At 36.7% G+C, this 17,064-nt stretch overlaps 5 protein-coding genes across 14 annotated transcripts; 3 read left to right on the forward strand and 2 right to left on the reverse strand.

Moving 5' to 3' along the window:
• The first annotated feature begins 2 nt into the window (after positions 1–2).
• On the forward strand, positions 3–862 carry LOC107265775. Its single transcript, XM_015735560.2, has 3 exons — positions 3–155; positions 305–420; positions 491–862. Exons 1-3 carry the CDS (start codon positions 152–154, stop codon positions 716–718), a joined length of 348 nt encoding a protein of 115 aa, XP_015591046.1. The 5' UTR covers positions 3–151; the 3' UTR covers positions 719–862.
• On the reverse strand, positions 848–5,120 carry LOC107265758. 4 transcript variants are annotated; one of them, XM_015735526.2, is made up of 6 exons: positions 4,771–5,120; positions 4,050–4,693; positions 3,840–3,970; positions 3,522–3,771; positions 3,342–3,457; positions 848–3,237 (listed from the first exon to the last, which is right to left on the reverse strand). In XM_015735526.2, exons 4-6 carry the CDS (start codon positions 3,665–3,667, stop codon positions 923–925), a joined length of 2,577 nt encoding a protein of 858 aa, XP_015591012.1. In that variant the 5' UTR covers positions 3,668–3,771; positions 3,840–3,970; positions 4,050–4,693; positions 4,771–5,120; the 3' UTR covers positions 848–922. The 4 variants fall into 4 exon arrangements, with proteins under 4 accessions (XP_015591012.1, XP_015591013.1, XP_024938789.1 ...); XM_015735527.2 differs by having other exon boundaries at positions 4,050–4,380; positions 4,771–5,115; XM_025083021.1 differs by having other exon boundaries at positions 4,054–5,115.
• Positions 5,121–5,263: 143 nt separating this feature from the next.
• Positions 5,264–8,366, forward strand: LOC107265770 (ras-related protein Rab-1A). Of its 2 annotated transcripts, none has more exons than XM_015735552.2 (4): positions 5,264–5,529; positions 6,438–6,834; positions 6,998–7,228; positions 7,665–8,366. In XM_015735552.2, the coding sequence occupies exons 1-3, from the start codon at positions 5,507–5,509 to the stop codon at positions 7,196–7,198; spliced, it is 621 nt and encodes a 206-aa protein (XP_015591038.1). In that variant the 5' UTR covers positions 5,264–5,506; the 3' UTR covers positions 7,199–7,228; positions 7,665–8,366. The 2 variants fall into 2 exon arrangements, with proteins under 2 accessions (XP_015591038.1, XP_015591037.1); XM_015735551.2 differs by having other exon boundaries at positions 5,265–5,529; positions 7,660–8,366.
• A 1,619-nt stretch (positions 8,367–9,985) lies between these two features.
• LOC107265772 (calcineurin B homologous protein 1) lies at positions 9,986–12,555 on the forward strand. 4 transcript variants are annotated; one of them, XM_015735554.2, is made up of 5 exons: positions 9,986–10,251; positions 11,068–11,171; positions 11,343–11,606; positions 11,666–11,759; positions 11,832–12,555. In XM_015735554.2, the coding sequence occupies exons 2-5, from the start codon at positions 11,105–11,107 to the stop codon at positions 11,974–11,976; spliced, it is 570 nt and encodes a 189-aa protein (XP_015591040.1). In that variant the 5' UTR covers positions 9,986–10,251; positions 11,068–11,104; the 3' UTR covers positions 11,977–12,555. The 4 variants fall into 4 exon arrangements, with proteins under 4 accessions (XP_015591040.1, XP_024938812.1, XP_015591039.1 ...); XM_025083044.1 differs by having other exon boundaries at positions 9,986–10,169; XM_015735553.2 differs by having other exon boundaries at positions 9,988–10,251; positions 10,969–11,171.
• Positions 12,556–12,565: 10 nt separating this feature from the next.
• Positions 12,566–17,035, reverse strand: LOC107265760 (protein transport protein Sec23A). 3 transcript variants are annotated; one of them, XM_015735529.2, is made up of 13 exons: positions 16,873–17,035; positions 16,751–16,788; positions 16,342–16,624; positions 16,177–16,263; positions 15,856–16,102; positions 15,544–15,793; positions 14,825–15,475; positions 14,585–14,738; positions 14,353–14,504; positions 14,082–14,256; positions 13,778–13,999; positions 13,540–13,560; positions 12,566–13,008 (listed from the first exon to the last, which is right to left on the reverse strand). In XM_015735529.2, exons 3-13 carry the CDS (start codon positions 16,618–16,620, stop codon positions 12,919–12,921), a joined length of 2,328 nt encoding a protein of 775 aa, XP_015591015.1. In that variant the 5' UTR covers positions 16,621–16,624; positions 16,751–16,788; positions 16,873–17,035; the 3' UTR covers positions 12,566–12,918. The 3 variants fall into 3 exon arrangements, with proteins under 3 accessions (XP_015591015.1, XP_024938790.1, XP_015591016.1); XM_025083022.1 differs by having other exon boundaries at positions 16,751–17,031; XM_015735530.2 differs by lacking the exon at positions 13,540–13,560 and having other exon boundaries at positions 16,751–17,026.
• Between the last annotated feature and the right edge of the window lie 29 nt (positions 17,036–17,064).

The raw sequence follows: 17,064 nt of genomic DNA on the forward strand, positions 1-17,064 counted from the left end.
AGCTACAGACTGTTGCCACGCGAACGGAAACCAATCAAATTAACGGTTTCCGGTTTACAGTTCTTCCATCTCTGGTAATTGTTCCTAATAAAGAACTAAAGCCGAATACCTGGAGAAGAAGTTTCTCTCTCTCTGAGACCTCGATCATTAAATGGGTACGTAAATACAACATTATTTTGTCTAGACGATGACATACCGTAAGGTATAGAAAACAACGGGTTGCCGCATTTCTGCCAACACCACAGTAAACATTGTTATTAGTGGTTTTCAGATTGAATTCATTACGGACTTTCTTTTTTTACAGAGCTTGAAGAACAATGCGAGAATGCAGTTTTTGAAGTGTGCGATGCCAGAGAACGATATCCTTCTAAATGTGCCCAAGAACTTGCTAAATGCATTGAACTCGAAACTGAAATAAATGTAATGATCCATTGTGTATTGTATTACTAGGTTCGTTAAGTAGTTTATTATGTTAATCGTATTTTTGTAGACTGGAACTATTAATCTAAAATCTACAAAACCTCTTAATGTATTGAAGCTGTCAAAAGCACAGGATGACAGACATCGTGCAGTTAATGTTGAATGGAAAACTTATAGCTGTCAGCAAATACAAGATGAAAAGCTACAAAAACTGTTAGAAAAAATGAATAATCTTAAGGCTGTTTTGGAACAAATCGAGAAAGACAAGTTTAGTGAAATAAACAGGTTAATTAAGTAACTTCCTTACAATTGTGCTTATACATATTTTCTTTTTTTGTAAATGTGTTATTATCTCTTCATCAAAATAAATACTCCTAATTCCTTACTATAACTTATTGAGACTAGTTTAAAAGTAAAACTGACAAAATTATGATGTAATATATGTTGTGACATCTATTATTGCACCTCTTTTTATATAATGTATTCCTAAAAATTATCACTGTTAAGACTTTTGCTCTGAAGTACATTTTTTGTAAACTGTCTTGTCAGTTATAGGTATTCGATTGACAACTACTTTAACGCCTCTTGTTATGTCCTGCACTAGTTTCCTCATGTCTATAAAAAATTCACGATTATCACTTGCATTGATACGTGATGATTTCATGGGACACTCTCGTTGTCGTAGACTTCTTTTACTGAGAGAATTAGTATTTCTTTTTCCACAGTTCACATTGGTTCTAATATTAACAGGATGCATTGTTCCTGATATTTTATTCACCAGCGCTTCTATGTCAATTTGTAATTCTCTTGACGATGTTGTGGAGTCTGTAACTGGAGTTGTTATTGTGGTTTTTAACTGATCTTCTAGAACACTGGTCTGCATTGCTTCTTCAGTATCTTTATCAGTCCTTTGAACAGCATTATTGACATTAGAGCTGTGTAATTTGTGATTTGACAAATCATTATCTGTAGATGAAGGGGAATTTTCCCAAGTGTCTTCTGAGTTTTTTGTATTCGTCATCTCAGCACTTAAGCTTTTATTTCCTTCCTGCTTTTCAGTTTTTTTCCTAATAACATTTCGTAAACTAGGAGGGATCTGTTCGTTCGTTAAAACTGTATTGGAGATCATTCGTGGACCAGAGAATACCTTATTAGAAAGACATTTGTTTTCATTACTAGTTATTAAATTGATAAGTCTGTGTGGTTTTTGATCAGACAATTGAGAGTCTCGATTTGAAAAAGAGTTGGTGTAAAGGTTCTTTTGCGAATTGACAAAAAATTGGTTTGCTACTGGAGTATATGCCATGCCATTATTTATCATTGGTGATTTCGAAATTATTTTCTCAGATGCTGTTCTATTGTGATATGAAAAATCAAACTCATCACTTCTTTTCAAAAAAGAATGACCGCTTTTTTTTGTAGCCTTTAACTGTATAATTTCTGCTGTTCCTATTCCTCTTTCATTTAATGTTATCGAAGGTAGCACTGAGTCCTCTTCAGACGTAATAGAATCATGTTCATCGTCTTTGTGTATCTCTGTATCATCTGTCCCATCATCCGTTGATTCAGTTTCTGATTCCTCACTTGCCGAAGTGCCCGTGGTCGATTTATTTGAATCAACGTCCATATTTTCAAACATTCTACTAGTCGAGTAGTGTTTTCTGTTATGGCCATAATCAATTGGTAAGTTTGTTCCTTTGCTTGGAATATCAACTCTTCTTATTGCAGGAGAACATTGAGTGAATCCTGTCCAACCAACTTCTCTTTGTTCTTCACTCACAGGCATTTCAATCTTAGTTATTAAATTTTCGAGTTTGAGTAAACTCGAATTCAGAAGACATTTTTCGCCTTCCCGATTCTCGACTTTTTCAGAATTTTCTAAAACTTCATCCATCTCTAACTTTGTCTTTTGTTCCATAACAGTGACACTGTCGCGATCTTGCCTAATAGTGAACATGACACCTTCCATAACTAAATCGGTAATGTCAGCTGAACGTGGTGCAGCGTCGGCTGGATCGACTTTTAATTCAAAGTCCTCGTCTTCCTCCTCTTCTGCGAAAGCTAGATGATTTACAACATTGGATGACAATGGAGTGTTTTCCCGTATCGCAATTCGCGAATCTAACTTCATTGGACTATTAGATATTAATGAAGAATGACTGCAATAGCTATTATCCTTATCATTAGGGTGTCGATTCAATAAATTAGTAGATTCTATTGCAGATTCTTTCATGGTATCCAAAGGACTTTGTTCAGAACCTTCTGCGGTGTTTAAAGACTCTTTGGAATTAGAATCAACATCCATACTATCAACCTCTAATTCAACATCAGTATCCTTGGTCTTGGTATCTATAGGAACAGTATTATTTTTCGACGTATGATCTTCAGATTTCATGTTCGGAGTAATAGGCAGTAGTTCTTGAGAAATAGGTAATGCGTCTGATTTGGCAAAAATATCATTGCTGTTTGCGCCGTCATTCCCAAGTGATTTAGATATTGTGTTTGTTTCACAGTTTGGCCTGCTATCATCATTATCGTCGTCGTCAACGACCACTACAGTACAATTTGTGTTTAATCTTACATTCTTCGATGAAACTTTTGTTACTGATGCACATTGGAGAACTTGACTTTCCAGATTCTTATTTCTTAAACGAAGAGAACTACGCTTGTCCTTAACATCAACAGGGTTAATATTTGTATGTGACATTGTGATATTAATTGTTAGAACAAAAGCACGAGGTGATGGTGCTGCAATAGGTTTATCACGAAATTTATGCATTGCATACATTTTGTCCTGTGATGTCCAGAATGTGTGATCTTAGAAGGGCTTGATTAAGGATGTATTATACAGTACAAATTAATATTGATTAGAGAATAAGGTGCAGCAAATTTGTCCTATATAAGAAGTATATAAAGGATACTAAACGTGACGAGAAGATGACGTGTACTAAATTGTTGTCCTTGACACGGAAGACACTTAATCACTCGCCTTATTATGTTCATTAGTTCCTTCTCATACGGAAAGTCTTTGGCATCTCTAAAAGATATTTTTATATAGTTGAATATTGAATACAGAAAATGGTATAAATACTAATACAAACCTCGGGAAATTATGACATTTGAATGAAAATTTGTAGATCTTATTCTTATGGCAAAGCCAATAAGAACCAGGCACAGTCAATATACATTCTCTGTCTTCTTGTGTCCGATTAAACCGGCCAAGCGAACGTACATGTATTCCAGGCATTTTCTTTCGGGTACTAGTTCTTGGAAAAGAGGAACCAATCGAACTTTCTCCTTGCCACCTATAGACTCCTTCACCATAAACGTCAGGTAGTAAAGTACTTTTTGCTGAAATCAAAGTTTAGAAATAGGTAATCATATAATTCATCAAATGAAACTACAGGTATTATACATACCCCAATGATAACTTCGTTGATAAATATATCATGCACTGTATTCCAGGGTAAAAACTGGCTAGAATTAAAAGTAGTGCACTTGCGTTTGCCTATTATCTGCACACCAACTGATTCAATTACCAATACAGTATCTGAATAACAAAATCATTATATTGCAAAATAGCTTTGGAAGATTGAAAACTATAAAATAGACCAACTAAAACCACCTACCTACTGTAACAGATGTAACAAGACGATGACACTGTAATGCAAGTGCAATCAAAGAAGCAAAAGTTGGTATTGGGTTATTAATGGTACACCAAAAAAGCAGTGTCAAGCACAAGAGCAATAAATTTAAAAAAGTTTCACAGGGACTGTCATTATAGAGTTCAAATTCTATAACGCCATTGCTTTCAGTATTAGATGTTGGTGTTTTTTTTTCTTGAAGTGCTATCTTATTTCCATTCGCTCCTCTGAACGATCTTACTGGATTTGAAGAAACTTCTTCGTGGTGCACTCCGTTGGACGTCATTAATAATAAATTACAAGGGCCACCACCTCCCTTACATGTAAAATTTTTTAAACATAAAATGTCGTAGATCGATTTAATTGCAATGAAGAATATAATTTTCACCAGAATACAGATTTACTCTAATCGTTCTATTCCATCTTCTTGGAACATGCAACAACACTAGAGGTGTATTCTCGAATCCGTATCAAACTAATTCAGGAAAACGGTCTGAGACCGGTATTATATTCCAATCTTTTCCAATCTACAATTAAAACTTGGACGCCCATCTTCAAGCTAAGTTAACTGACACACTTGCTTCTTAAATTTTCAGCTGATATGAAGACTAATCAGTCGAAACAAATCACTGAAATTCAAACAACTCGTAGCCACGATATCTCTTCAATTATGTGACCTTTTTACTATATCTAAAAAATCTGATACCTTATCAATAAAGACACGTTCTCTTCCCTCTCTTTTTTTGATTAATACGAGTTTATTTTATATCTCTGTCCAATTTCTAACATGGTCAGACCATAGAATTTCTCTAGAGAAGCAAATTATAGTAGAATCCTTATACGAGGATTAAAGCATAAAAAGTATCTAATTCCACAATAAAACATAACCTAAGACATGGCACACACTAAAATCGGAGTATTGAAAAACTCCTTGAAAAAAAACGTTTCAACGAAGTGAAGAACAACAAACGGGTACCACAACAACCAGAAAAAACTAAAAGCCAAAAAACATATACAAATCGACGTAAATCCTTCAAGATGCGTAGCATTAGTATCGCGAACAACAACACAAAGGTGATTTACAACAAGCGACGCTCATCGTGGACCAAGAACACGTTGATCATGCGCATTGAAAATGTTTTGCCAGAACGTCTGGTGTCCCGTCTCCTCTCAGTGGGAGTGAAACAGCATTTACTGCCATTCTGGCATTACGTCAATTGTGGAGATCTTGTTCGCTCGTTCGTTCGTTCGTTTGCTCGCTCGCTTGGGAGGAGGTGCCGTGGCCGCCATTGTTTCAGCGCCTTCGTATTTTGGGAGGAGGTGTATCATCGTAGTATCGAGGAAGACCTACTTCAGGATTTAATCGAGTTCCCGGGTGAACCTTCGCTTATCAACAAGCGTATCGCGCCCGACACCCAAGAGCCAAGAGTTCGCAGCGTAGCATGTCCACAATGAATCCCGAATAGTAAGTAAACGGAGATACTTTTTGCGCAGGCATATACGTACCGTCTTGAACTCCCACGACACGCGTCATGCGTCGCATATCTTTTGAATTTAATAATCTTCACTTACTCATCGGCTATTCAATTCGTAGAGTAACATTGTAAAAGCTGCTACCTCGATCTTGCTGCTTACCGTGGACTGTATACCCCTGTCAATGGCCCTTTTATTCTGCTTTCGAATTCCAGGAAAAATTGATTTAACGCTAATCATCACTGACAGATTGTCCTTTTGATTTCATGTATGACTAACATCTTTTATCTTTGTTCTGCTCTCCTTTGGGCATGTTTCTTTTGTGTTACTTGTCCTACTATCTCTCTCTCTCTCCCTCTCTCTCTCTGCCTTTTCCATTTTCCTCCCGTCGCTCCTCTTCTGTCTACCTATCTTTCCTCCTGGTCCCCTTGCCACCCCTTCTCATACTCTAGTCTTCCCCTCGTGCCGCACCTCTTTCGTGCTCAAACCTCGATGCTTTCTCTGTCCTTCCCGCATGTTAGTCACAACCAGCTGTTCTTGTTTTTACATTTTGTGCCGTTGCACCTTGTCTATCTAGGTTTTTTTTTTATAATTATGTCCACGTCGATTGTAGTAGTTTTTTTTGACAATTATACAATTTTATATTTACATTGTATGCTGTTTAGAATATTACATTAGACTTTGCATTTTTTTTCTTTTATAAGGGAATAATTATTGAAATTTACAAAAATAGGTTAAGAAAAGTTCTGACAGTGCTAGTTGGATGGGTCTTGTTTAGTTCAATTTCATAATACGACTAATGATAATTCTTTAAAACATTGAAATGCATACATGGCTCGATGAATGGATATAATAAGATTCTTTTGTAAATAATTTGTTTTTTTTTTTATTGAATTGCAGCGACTATTTGTTCAAACTGCTCCTGATCGGCGATTCTGGAGTTGGAAAGTCGTGCCTTCTGCTGCGCTTTGCTGATGACACCTACACCGAAAGTTACATCAGTACTATTGGTGTGGATTTCAAAATCAGAACAATTGATCTAGATGGGAAGACTATAAAATTGCAAATATGGGATACTGCAGGACAGGAACGATTTAGGACGATTACAAGTTCATACTATCGCGGTGCGCATGGTATCATCGTCGTTTACGATTGTACAGACCTGGAGTCTTTCAGTAATGTTAAACAATGGCTTGAGGAAATCGACCGCTATGCCTGTGATAATGTCAATAAGCTGTTGGTCGGCAACAAAAGTGATCTCCACATGAAGAAAGTTGTTGACTACACAACAGCAAAGGTACACAAATATTCTCTACTAATTGATTAGCTTTATCTTAGCTAAGAACGCGTTCCATTCAATTTTTCATTTCTTAATGCCTTGTAAGGATAAAGACAAGGCTTCAAGATCATTTCTGTTTTGATCTAAGATGAAGAAAAATGTAATAATCTATTCTAACCAGGAATATGCGGATCAATTGGGTATCCCGTTCCTGGAGACATCAGCAAAGAATGCGAATAATGTAGAGCAGGCTTTTATGACGATGGCCTCTGAAATCAAGTTAAGAGTGGGACCTCCATCAAGTGCAGCTAGCGACCCAGCCAACAAGGTGCAGATTGACCAAGGACGTCCTATTGAGACTTCAAAGTCCGGATGTTGCTGAAACGTTTAATTCTATACTCTGCCAAAACGAGTGAGTGAATTTTTGTTGTATTAAAATCTTATCCACTTCGCTCTTAATGATACCTGTAATTTTTATTTCCCCTCTCTCTGTGTTTTTGTTTTACATCTTATATGGACTGTACTTTTCAAGATTCTCCCATAGAAATTACTCCTCCGCTATGTATACTCTCCGTATGTTTGATAAATCTTCTGGTGGTTATTTATAATTTCTTTCTACGACTCTGAATTAAATTGAACAACATTAGTACATATGTATCTCGCAAAGAAAGTTATTTTTCTCGATACAGCATTGTTTTTATTGTGGCATCGTGTTTGTGTCCCTTATCGTGTACGTACATTATATTAGTGGGTTCGTCTAGTTGCGAAGCCTTCCTATCAAATTCCAATTGTAATACACGAGTTTGTACATAACACCGTACAGATTACTTTTCTTTCTTTCAGAGCAGTGTCGCTGTGCAACGTTACAGTGCAACCTTTTGTGGGGAAACTAAAAACAACTAGAAACACAGCAATTGTGGGTGTCTTCATTTGATATAACAAAAAAGAAAGAAAGAAGGGAAATACGAAACAATGCCATCCACGGACCATCAACTTCGCGCGAACCTAAGTTGTATTAATTTCTTTGTTTTACATTAAAAAAAAAAAAGAAAAGAAAGAAATCTTAACATACATTTTTCACATGTATAAGTGGCATTACGATCAATCGTAGGAAGGAATGAAAAAAAAATAACAAAAAGAGGTTTGTTGCATTAGTCTCGTAAACGTCGATGGAACGCGAAAGCGCGGTACTGGCAATTCAAGTTTATTAAATAACAATTGTGTACGATTATTATAAAAATAAGCACCTTTATTTTTTAGCCTAATTGTAATATGTATAGATAGATACTTGTGGTCCAGTATAAGGCCTTTCTCCTCCCTACTCCTCATCCATCCCCCACTAGATTCCAAAAGTTCAACAAAAAATCTCATTCCATGCATTGTCCATGTACAACACAAGCATATACACTACTACTCTGTCATCAGCTTTTTTTGTTCTTTTTCTTAATTCAAAAATTAATGTTTGGCTCTACCGAGGCGCCTGCACGGGGATTCCCCTACTTCACTATTGTAATTTAATAATATAACAATAAACATTTCGATTTAGTCAAGACACTAAGATTTATTGTGAAAAATGTTACGGACATTATTGCGAGGGTTGATAGCACCTAATTAATTTAAATTACAAGTTGTAATTACTTTTATCGGGAATTTTCGTTCGTCTTCATTATCCTTCGTAATTTTTCTTTCTAACTGCTTTATCGCCTAATTAAAGCTTCGCACGAGTGACGCCATTTTTTCTCTATCGTCCATACAGAAAGCTTCTCTTCTTTTACGTTTTTTCGCTGCTCGCATAAATACGATTACAAATTTCCTCTCTTTGGAGGAATTACATGAGATCATTCAGCCCTTACTTACAATCTTCTCAGCGGATTTGAGCATCGATGAGGGGAAGATTTTTTAGAATACATACCAGGACGCGCACCAAAAAATCGAATGCCGAAGCCTCATAAAGAGATGATCTTCGATTGAATGTATTTTCATACGATTTCTTTAATATACGCTAGCAATATTCATCAATGGCTTCGAAATGCTACTGCGACGACTTCTGTGTTCGTTGATAACGAGTTTTCACTCTTTATTGACCGTTAATAATCGATCAGTCTTGTTAATTGATGCATAATAATCACCTCTTTTAATGTACTAGAGGCTCAGGTTGAAACTGAAGTACGATTTATACTATCGCGCCGGAATGAGAAACTGGAACTTTATATAATGAGGCCCTAATTCCAATTTGTACTGATTAACTTTGTATAGCAGTTAATTTTATTGTTACGATTTCTTCTACTGTTTTTGGTCTGCTTTTCTTTTTCGTTTCTCTCCCACTTGCTTGTAACAATGGACCGGGAAACTGACGCTTTTTTTTAATCACTTGGAGCACCTCTCTTATTTAAATTCACGGCAATCTTATATCAAGCACTTTTATAGTTTTTTCTTGTTTAATGATTAATTAATCGTAGGGATCTTCATAGCGATATGTATAATGACTGTAGTTAGTACAGAGTATATTAAGGATACTGTTTTGATTACGAAGACATTAGATATGGTTATGTATACGTGTGTTGTAGCGTGAGACAAAGTGAAAAATCTGATTAAGAACTTCTTTCGTTTTTTTTCTTTGCCGTCGACTACCGTTTTGCTGTTAATTATATGCCTTCAACCAATTTAATTTTCACAAAAGAACTATGGTCTCGACATAATAATGGTCTCGCAGTTCCGCTCAAAGTATTAATTTTCAATCACACATACGATTTATATCACGGTACGTACGAATATGACTGCGATCCTTTTAACTAATTATGTATAACTATAAGTGATATACAAGATAATAAAGAAAAAATGCGCAAGCACTTATATTCTATGGCAATATTTCTTTATCGTAATGTATTCCTCGCACCAAGGAGATATTGGTAAAGAGGATTAGCCCCCCGTCTATTCGATGTTTGAAGTGTCTAAAGTAAGCTACATATGTATATGGCAGTTCAATCCCCTCCAGAGCTTCTGTGGTAGTTTCATTATATCTCCCGTGTGCTCCCGTGCTCACTGCTCGTAAGATACAAAGTCTCATACAATTAGCCTTCTTACTAGTATCTCTCGGGTATATATATAATTTTTTATAGATCTTCCGTCTAAATTGTTATACGTAATAGTGGAGTATCGTTACTTCTACCATTTCATTCTAGATAAAAAGACCTGTGGTTTTTAAGATAAATTAATTTTAGTCACATTTTCGACTTTATTACGTGTAAATTTTGTTGTTTTGTTCACGTGTTTCAGTGGTTTTATTCTACGTGGCTTCAAAATGCAATACTTAACTTTTCGTAATTAGATACATTATAGTTTATTGGCAAAAGGTATGCATAAGTGTGCACTAGATAAAAGAAACTTGTCATGGTTTTTTTCAAGAGAACGTTATGTACAAACAAAATTTGCAAGGTACGTGTCAAAATTGCACAAGGAGTTCCGCATTCCAAAGAAGAGAGAAGAGGCATGCTCGTTCTACGTAGTTTCTCTAGTCAGATTCCGGCCACGGTCGTACATACAGGTCTTGCAACTCCCTTGGAGGGGGTAGTCTTCTTTTAGAAGCATTTTTCATTTCGCTTCATGACCACAAGAGGCGTTGCGATCAAGCGATCCGTTCCTATTTCTCTTTCCCACAGCCGATTGTAAAGTGAGATAGATAAGGGGTCACTCGATCACAGCGACGCTTGTGACTAAAATTTAAAATGTGCCGTGCTTCAAAACCACGTCTACCCCCACCGCTGAAAATTGGGCGAGTTGCAAGACCTGTATGTAAGACCGTGATTCCGGCCAACTTTCGGAAGGGACGCCATGTTTTGGGCTCGTTTGGCGCCGCCATGACATTGCGCACGGATTTTCAAACTATCAATCTTTACCATTAAGAGACTCGGTCGAGTCTCGCTCCAAGTACAGGCAACCCGCCGTACAGGGTTTAACACTACCCACACTACAAAATGCGAATCTCTCCCATATACGTATTCACACACGTCATCCTATTCCGGAAAGAGCCCTTAAAATGGCGGAGCCAATCAATAAGAGGCCCACCGTTGGCCGGACTCTGACTAGAGGGACCTTAGTTCTACGTTGATTGGTGCGCACTATTTGAATATTAAACCTAACCTAACCTAACAGCTGTCAGGTATCAACTGCACTTTGACCTGTTTTGAGGTAGAATTACATCAATGACGATATAATCAGTGGCTTTAAAGTCGTCGATTATTGTTTTATCAGTTCAGTCACCGCCAAGAACTTAGAGAAGTAATTAAAAATGGGAAACAGATCGAGTCTACTGTTACGTGAGGAGGAAATCGCACAAATTCAGGAAGCTACTGGCTGTAAGTCATTTTCATAGTTTTATGTCGTAAAAGGTTGTAGAAGATGCTGTATATTAGGCATTTTGCGAGGTGTGGAGAATTAGATGTATAAGTTTTCAATTATTCCTGGTTTCTATTGATACTTGAGTTTTCTTATGTTTTTATGTGCTTATCATTTTTGTTGTCTTTTAGTCACTCCAAATCAAATCGAACGTTTATACAGTCGATTCACAAGTTTGGATCGAGGTGACTGCGGTACATTAAGCCGTGAAGACTTTCTTAGAATTCCTGAGCTTGCCATCAATCCCTTAGGGGAAAGGATTGTCAATGCTTTCTTTGAGGAGAGTGGCAATGATCGAGTCAATTTCTTGCAATTTATGCAAGTACTTGCTCACTTTCGGCCTGTTAAGAAAAACAATCCTAATAGATTGAATTCTAGACAAGAAAAATTGAAATGTAAGTTAGTTTTGAGAAATTCTAATCGCAGAGGAAATATAGTGTTGAATTTCTTGTAGTTGCTTTCAAAATGTATGATCTGGATAACGATGACTTGATCTCTAAGGATGAGCTATTAGCTATCTTACACATGATGGTTGGTGCCAATATTAGGTAAGCTTGTAGCAATAACACATATATATTATTAACTTTCAACATTAATTTCTAATTCATACATTTCTTTAGTGAAGAACAATTAACAAGCATTGCAGAAAGAACAATAGTTGAAGCAGATGAAAATGGAGATGGTATGATTTCCTTTGAGGAGTTTTGCAAAGCTTTGGAGCGAACAGATGTAGAACAAAAAATGTCCATACGATTTCTTAGCTAAGAGTGTCCCACAATAGCTACAGCAAAGTTTTGTTGTGAACGTTGGGTCAAGATGATTTGAAATTTATAGATATAGAATGCTGTAAGTTTAGTATGATGCAAATTGAGCAAAATAATGTAAGGGCAAACCATTGAGAAAAGCTCTATATACTCACTTTCTCTTAGAAATTATATTAGGATAATATTCAATGGACAATACCTTGATAGAAAGTGAAATTTTTATGCAAATGCGACTCGTCTCATAAATTTTTCTAGATATAGAGCTGTAATTATTGAGGTGAAAGAAAATGGAAAAATTGTAGCGCTCAACTTTTTGCTGTAAAATAGCAACAATTCAGTGATGTGTTAGTATATGCAAGGCAGTTGGTGCTCGAAATGAATATACGTACTTCACCGATGACAATTTTTCTTTCTCTCTAATCCTTTTCAAAAATCAGGTTACAAGTTAATAGTAAGCGCAATACGCCACTTGCTCTCTAGTATCTTTGACTGTTTGTAGATGCAATAGATTGATATACAATTATTGTATATTCTTGTAAATCATTGTTTGTGAAAATATTAAACATAAAAAGAAAACAAAGCTGATGATATCCAAGTTTTCTTTTACTATTTATTTTTAACGTTCCCATCACTTTTTCTTGTTCCCTAAGTTCACGTATTACTAGTGGAATATAGGAGGTTGTGCTATAACCATACCCACCTAATCCAGAGAATCTTTATAATTCTTCATAACCAATTTATATTTTGTTCGTGCTGAGCTCGTGCTCAACGTCGACGAAAAAAAAATGCATTGTGGTACATTGCAATCAGTAGAGCTGTCTCATTGCCCTGATTAAATATACATAATACACGCACTTTCCTACAGTTATTAATTACAATCTGTATTTGTATAATATATAAAAGGGATAATATTGTTATACGTTATTCCTAATTACTTAAGATTCTAAGCTGTTGATGATACAGCCAATTTCTTCAGATGCTCCATGAATACCTGAAGACTGACGTCATCAGTCAGGACAGGTGCTCCGCTCTCCTAAATCACAAATAAAATAAATTAACTGTTGCATAATGAAAATTTGATATCCCTAGTTCATAGCAATAATAAAAATTCAGATTGAAACCGGCACCAGAATTGTTTATAAAGATTGAATTTTATGCTGAATCCCATAAATCATATTAGTAATTTCAAAAAAATAGTTTTTAAAGTAATCTATGCTTAATCTACAGTAACTATAAAAACGGTGTTAGTGAAAATAAATGCACCGGGACTTCTTGAAAAGAATAAATTTCGCAATATCAGACAGAGCTAACTTTTTCTATAGTATGTACAGTTAAAAAATATTTATATAAGTAATATAGAACTACTAAAATAATTCTAATTAACAAGTTATGTATTTTATATGTACAGTGACCTAAAAGAAGCATCTTACGATTAGTAATAGACATACGTCCAATTTAGAATTTATCCACCCAGAGCCCTTTCCATCACCATGAAAGAATAAAGCAGAAGTAGCAGATAAAGATTTTAAAAAATGTATAAAATCAAATAAAAATAAAGACACACCCCACTGGGCATCGGCATTCCCTGGTTCGCAGGATCACGGCGACATAAAAAATGATTAGTTACGTATGATTTGCGTAACGTAACGTGTCACATTAGCTTACACGTAATTGTACGGTCCATAATCAAAGACCACGGCTTATGATACAACTAATTACCACAACCGTAAAGAATGTGGCGCCACATAAGTTATGAATACAGGTTATATCATAATAAGTAATAAAAATTTTCCAACACTTACCGCTCCGTAGGCATACATATTATTGTGCGTCTGACTTGGATTGACTTTGCTCAAAAGAAATCTGGCTTGTGAACCGCCTTGCTCAGTATCAATATATCTCGGAGCCGGAAATCGGCCCGCGAGAATCTCAGCAGCATCGTCGACAGGAGCAGCTAGTAGTTGACGGAAGTTTTCATATTCCGGAAGTTCTTGGTATTTTAGCTTACGCCACTGAGCTATTGTCTTTTGTAAAAGAAAAATTTTATGTAGGAAACAAGTAATTTTTGTTTACATTGAATTCAAAGTCGAAAGTAGGTTAGATTACCTCTCCGTGGAAAATGAGTATCTGGAAGAACGTGTCCATTAGTAAAATTCTATCCGGTTGGATGGACGATGTATCCAGTAGTACTGGTTCTGGTGGTCCACCAAATCCATAACTGTATAGAATTGGCTGCACCATTATCAATGAGTTTGTTAGATCCTCTCGCATTAGCATATGCCTGGTGAGAGTTGAAGTAACGTTATTTAATGACATTGGAAATTGTTCGTTCACTTTCAATGTTTTGCTAAAAAAAAATCAAAAGTAGCATATATACCTGTAGAAACTTGTCTCATCCGGCGAGTTATTGAAAACTTGCAAGAATTGTGATCTCCGAAGGTGATACATGAACTGTGGGTATAAAGAGAAATTCTCTGCCAGTCTAAAACTATTGGGATCATCCTTTGCATACTCGCCAAACTTTTGACACTGTAAGAGGTACAATTGTTATATTCTCTACCATGTTTATAACAGGAAATTAAATATTTGTAGTTTTTAATTATACTTACAAGTCGTATGAGCATTCTGTCTACCCATCTCAGGACGTCTGGACCATCGTCACTTTCTGCTCTGAATACTGCCATACGTGACATCAAAACTGCAGCTGCTTCCTGATCGAATCCTGCACTTACATGGTGCAGGGATGTAGATGCATCGGCCCAGCTATTAGTAATGATTCGATAGATGAATGATATGAATATATAATAGAAATATTTTGTTTAATAATATTTGTACAGATAGAAACATACTTTCTCGCCACTGTAGTAACTCTGATTCTTCGTTGACCACTGCTGTGCTGATACTGAGTGATGAACTGAATACATCCTCGACCACCCTGAGGAATGGGTGCTGCATGCTGATTGACAACCTCGAAGAAGAGTGCTGTTGTGGTTGAGGGTGTCAGAGAACAGAATTTCCATTGGCAGGTGCCACCAAGACCAACTTCCTGTTCGCCAACACTTGGTCCTTTGACACCATGCGATACACAAGGACCTATAGCTCCAGAAACCTTGATTTCCCGTGAGGTTTTAACCTCCAGTGTTGCGTTGAAGGCCATCTTCAAATCGCCCTTAGGATCCTTCGTGAAGACACGCTGGAACGTCTGTTTGAAGAGGGATGAATTGAAGGAATCACCCATGACCATGTGGCCACCGGTCGAGTTGCAGCACTGACGCATTTCTAGGAGACCAGTCTGGTCTAGAGCGCAGGAGTAGATATCAACTATGTGACCATTCACAGCAGCTCGTGAAGCTAGACTGTCGTAATGTTTAGTAGCTTTTTTCATATGCTTAGCATTGTCCTTGTGGATGTCGTGGTGAGACCTTATAGGCTGACGGAGATCATCTGTGACAACCTGACCGGGACCTTGAGAACATGGTCCACCGACGAACAGCATGATTCTAGAAAGATGTTAAGTTATAAAAGTTTTTTTAATTTTTTAAGTGAAATATATATTTGATGCTTGTACCTGGCTCCGGTGTTAGCATAACTGGCTTCCAGAAGACCAGTCGCGACAGCTAGTGCAACTCCGGTTGATCTCAGCGGTCGCTTTCCGGGAGCAACTGGCCACGGATCACGTTGTAATTCGCCTAATAAATCCGTTAAACTCATGTCACATTTGTGAACTGGTTGAAGGAACCGGTTGGCCGGAGGCAGAGGTTGTCCACCAGGACCTCTCTGTTGATTGGGATTTTGTCCAGGCACTGGCCTACCAATACCTAAATCAACATCAGTGAGAATAATGATCTTTCTTGAAAGTATCATCGAAATAGTTACATACCTAACATGTCTTGAACTTGTTTTGGTTGAAGATCCTTAGTTCCACGAAATACATAACTCTTACTACATCCTTCGCAACCTAATTCATGAACTTGAACCATTTTTCCAAATGTTATGAGGCCGATGAGAGCATTAGGAGGAAGAAGTGATAGAGACATCTGAAGGGAATCCTTCAGGGCACCGAGTTCCTCTTCATCCATACATGTATCCACAACTAGTAGAAAGATTGGTGGTAGACACTGTGCTCTCTATATTAAGAAGACCATGAATAACATTTATAAGGATACTGAGAAAGCAAATAAGTACAAAAGTATTATCATACCGTAATAGTGTACTCTATCGTTGAGAACATTGGAATTAATTCAGCAGGTTGATGCTGTTCTGAAATGGCTGCATACTGTGGTGGAAACTACAACACCAACATAAGCTTGTTATAAATAAAACACATTATAATATACTTTAATATAATAATAAACAGAATACATACAGGATTTCGTTGAAAACAGAAGTTGCAGACCCATAACTTAGCACGATAATCAACCTGACAAAGTGGATTTAATATAGCTCTACACACAGGCCTTGTACACAGAACAGGATCATATTGTATAGAAGGAAGATCAAGACGTTCCTTGATAGGCTGGTAAAGTGTTCCTAGAGGAACAACGAGCCTAGTAGCTTCAATCCGAGAGGAGGGCCACACATTCCATGTGAAACGAACTCCATCCCTATCCTCATTTTGCTGTATAAATTCTTCGTAAGTCGTCATAACGCTGTAAGTAAATTAGATTTCATTATACTGTACAAACCTTGCATTGAAAAACAATTATTTTACAGTATTAAGCAAATCTATCATAGCAAATGGTCTTAGGTTACATACTGAACGTCTGTGAACATACCCAAAAAAGTGATTCTTCTACTTCAGAGACACTGGAAACTATATAGTAAAAATTATGATAATTTTCACTTTCTACTCGACACAGTTAAATCATTATTTTATTAACTTCACATGCGGCACTACCTTATATTAAAAAATCCACAAGACGTGTGCCCGTCATTCGAGCCACGTCACTTGAAAGGAGTGGATTGCGCGATGGAAGCGCTCTTATTTGTCGAACGTCAAGCTTGATCAAAATATTCATGTAATCAATTAAACTTTACATATATTTTATTTGACAGCCTCTCGTTTACTACCTTGTTGGATAGCACAAAT

The sequence above is a fragment of the Cephus cinctus genome, unplaced genomic scaffold (assembly GCF_000341935.2).
Source record: "Cephus cinctus unplaced genomic scaffold, Ccin1 Ccin1_scaffold0240, whole genome shotgun sequence".
NCBI lineage: Eukaryota > Metazoa > Arthropoda > Insecta > Hymenoptera > Cephidae > Cephus > Cephus cinctus.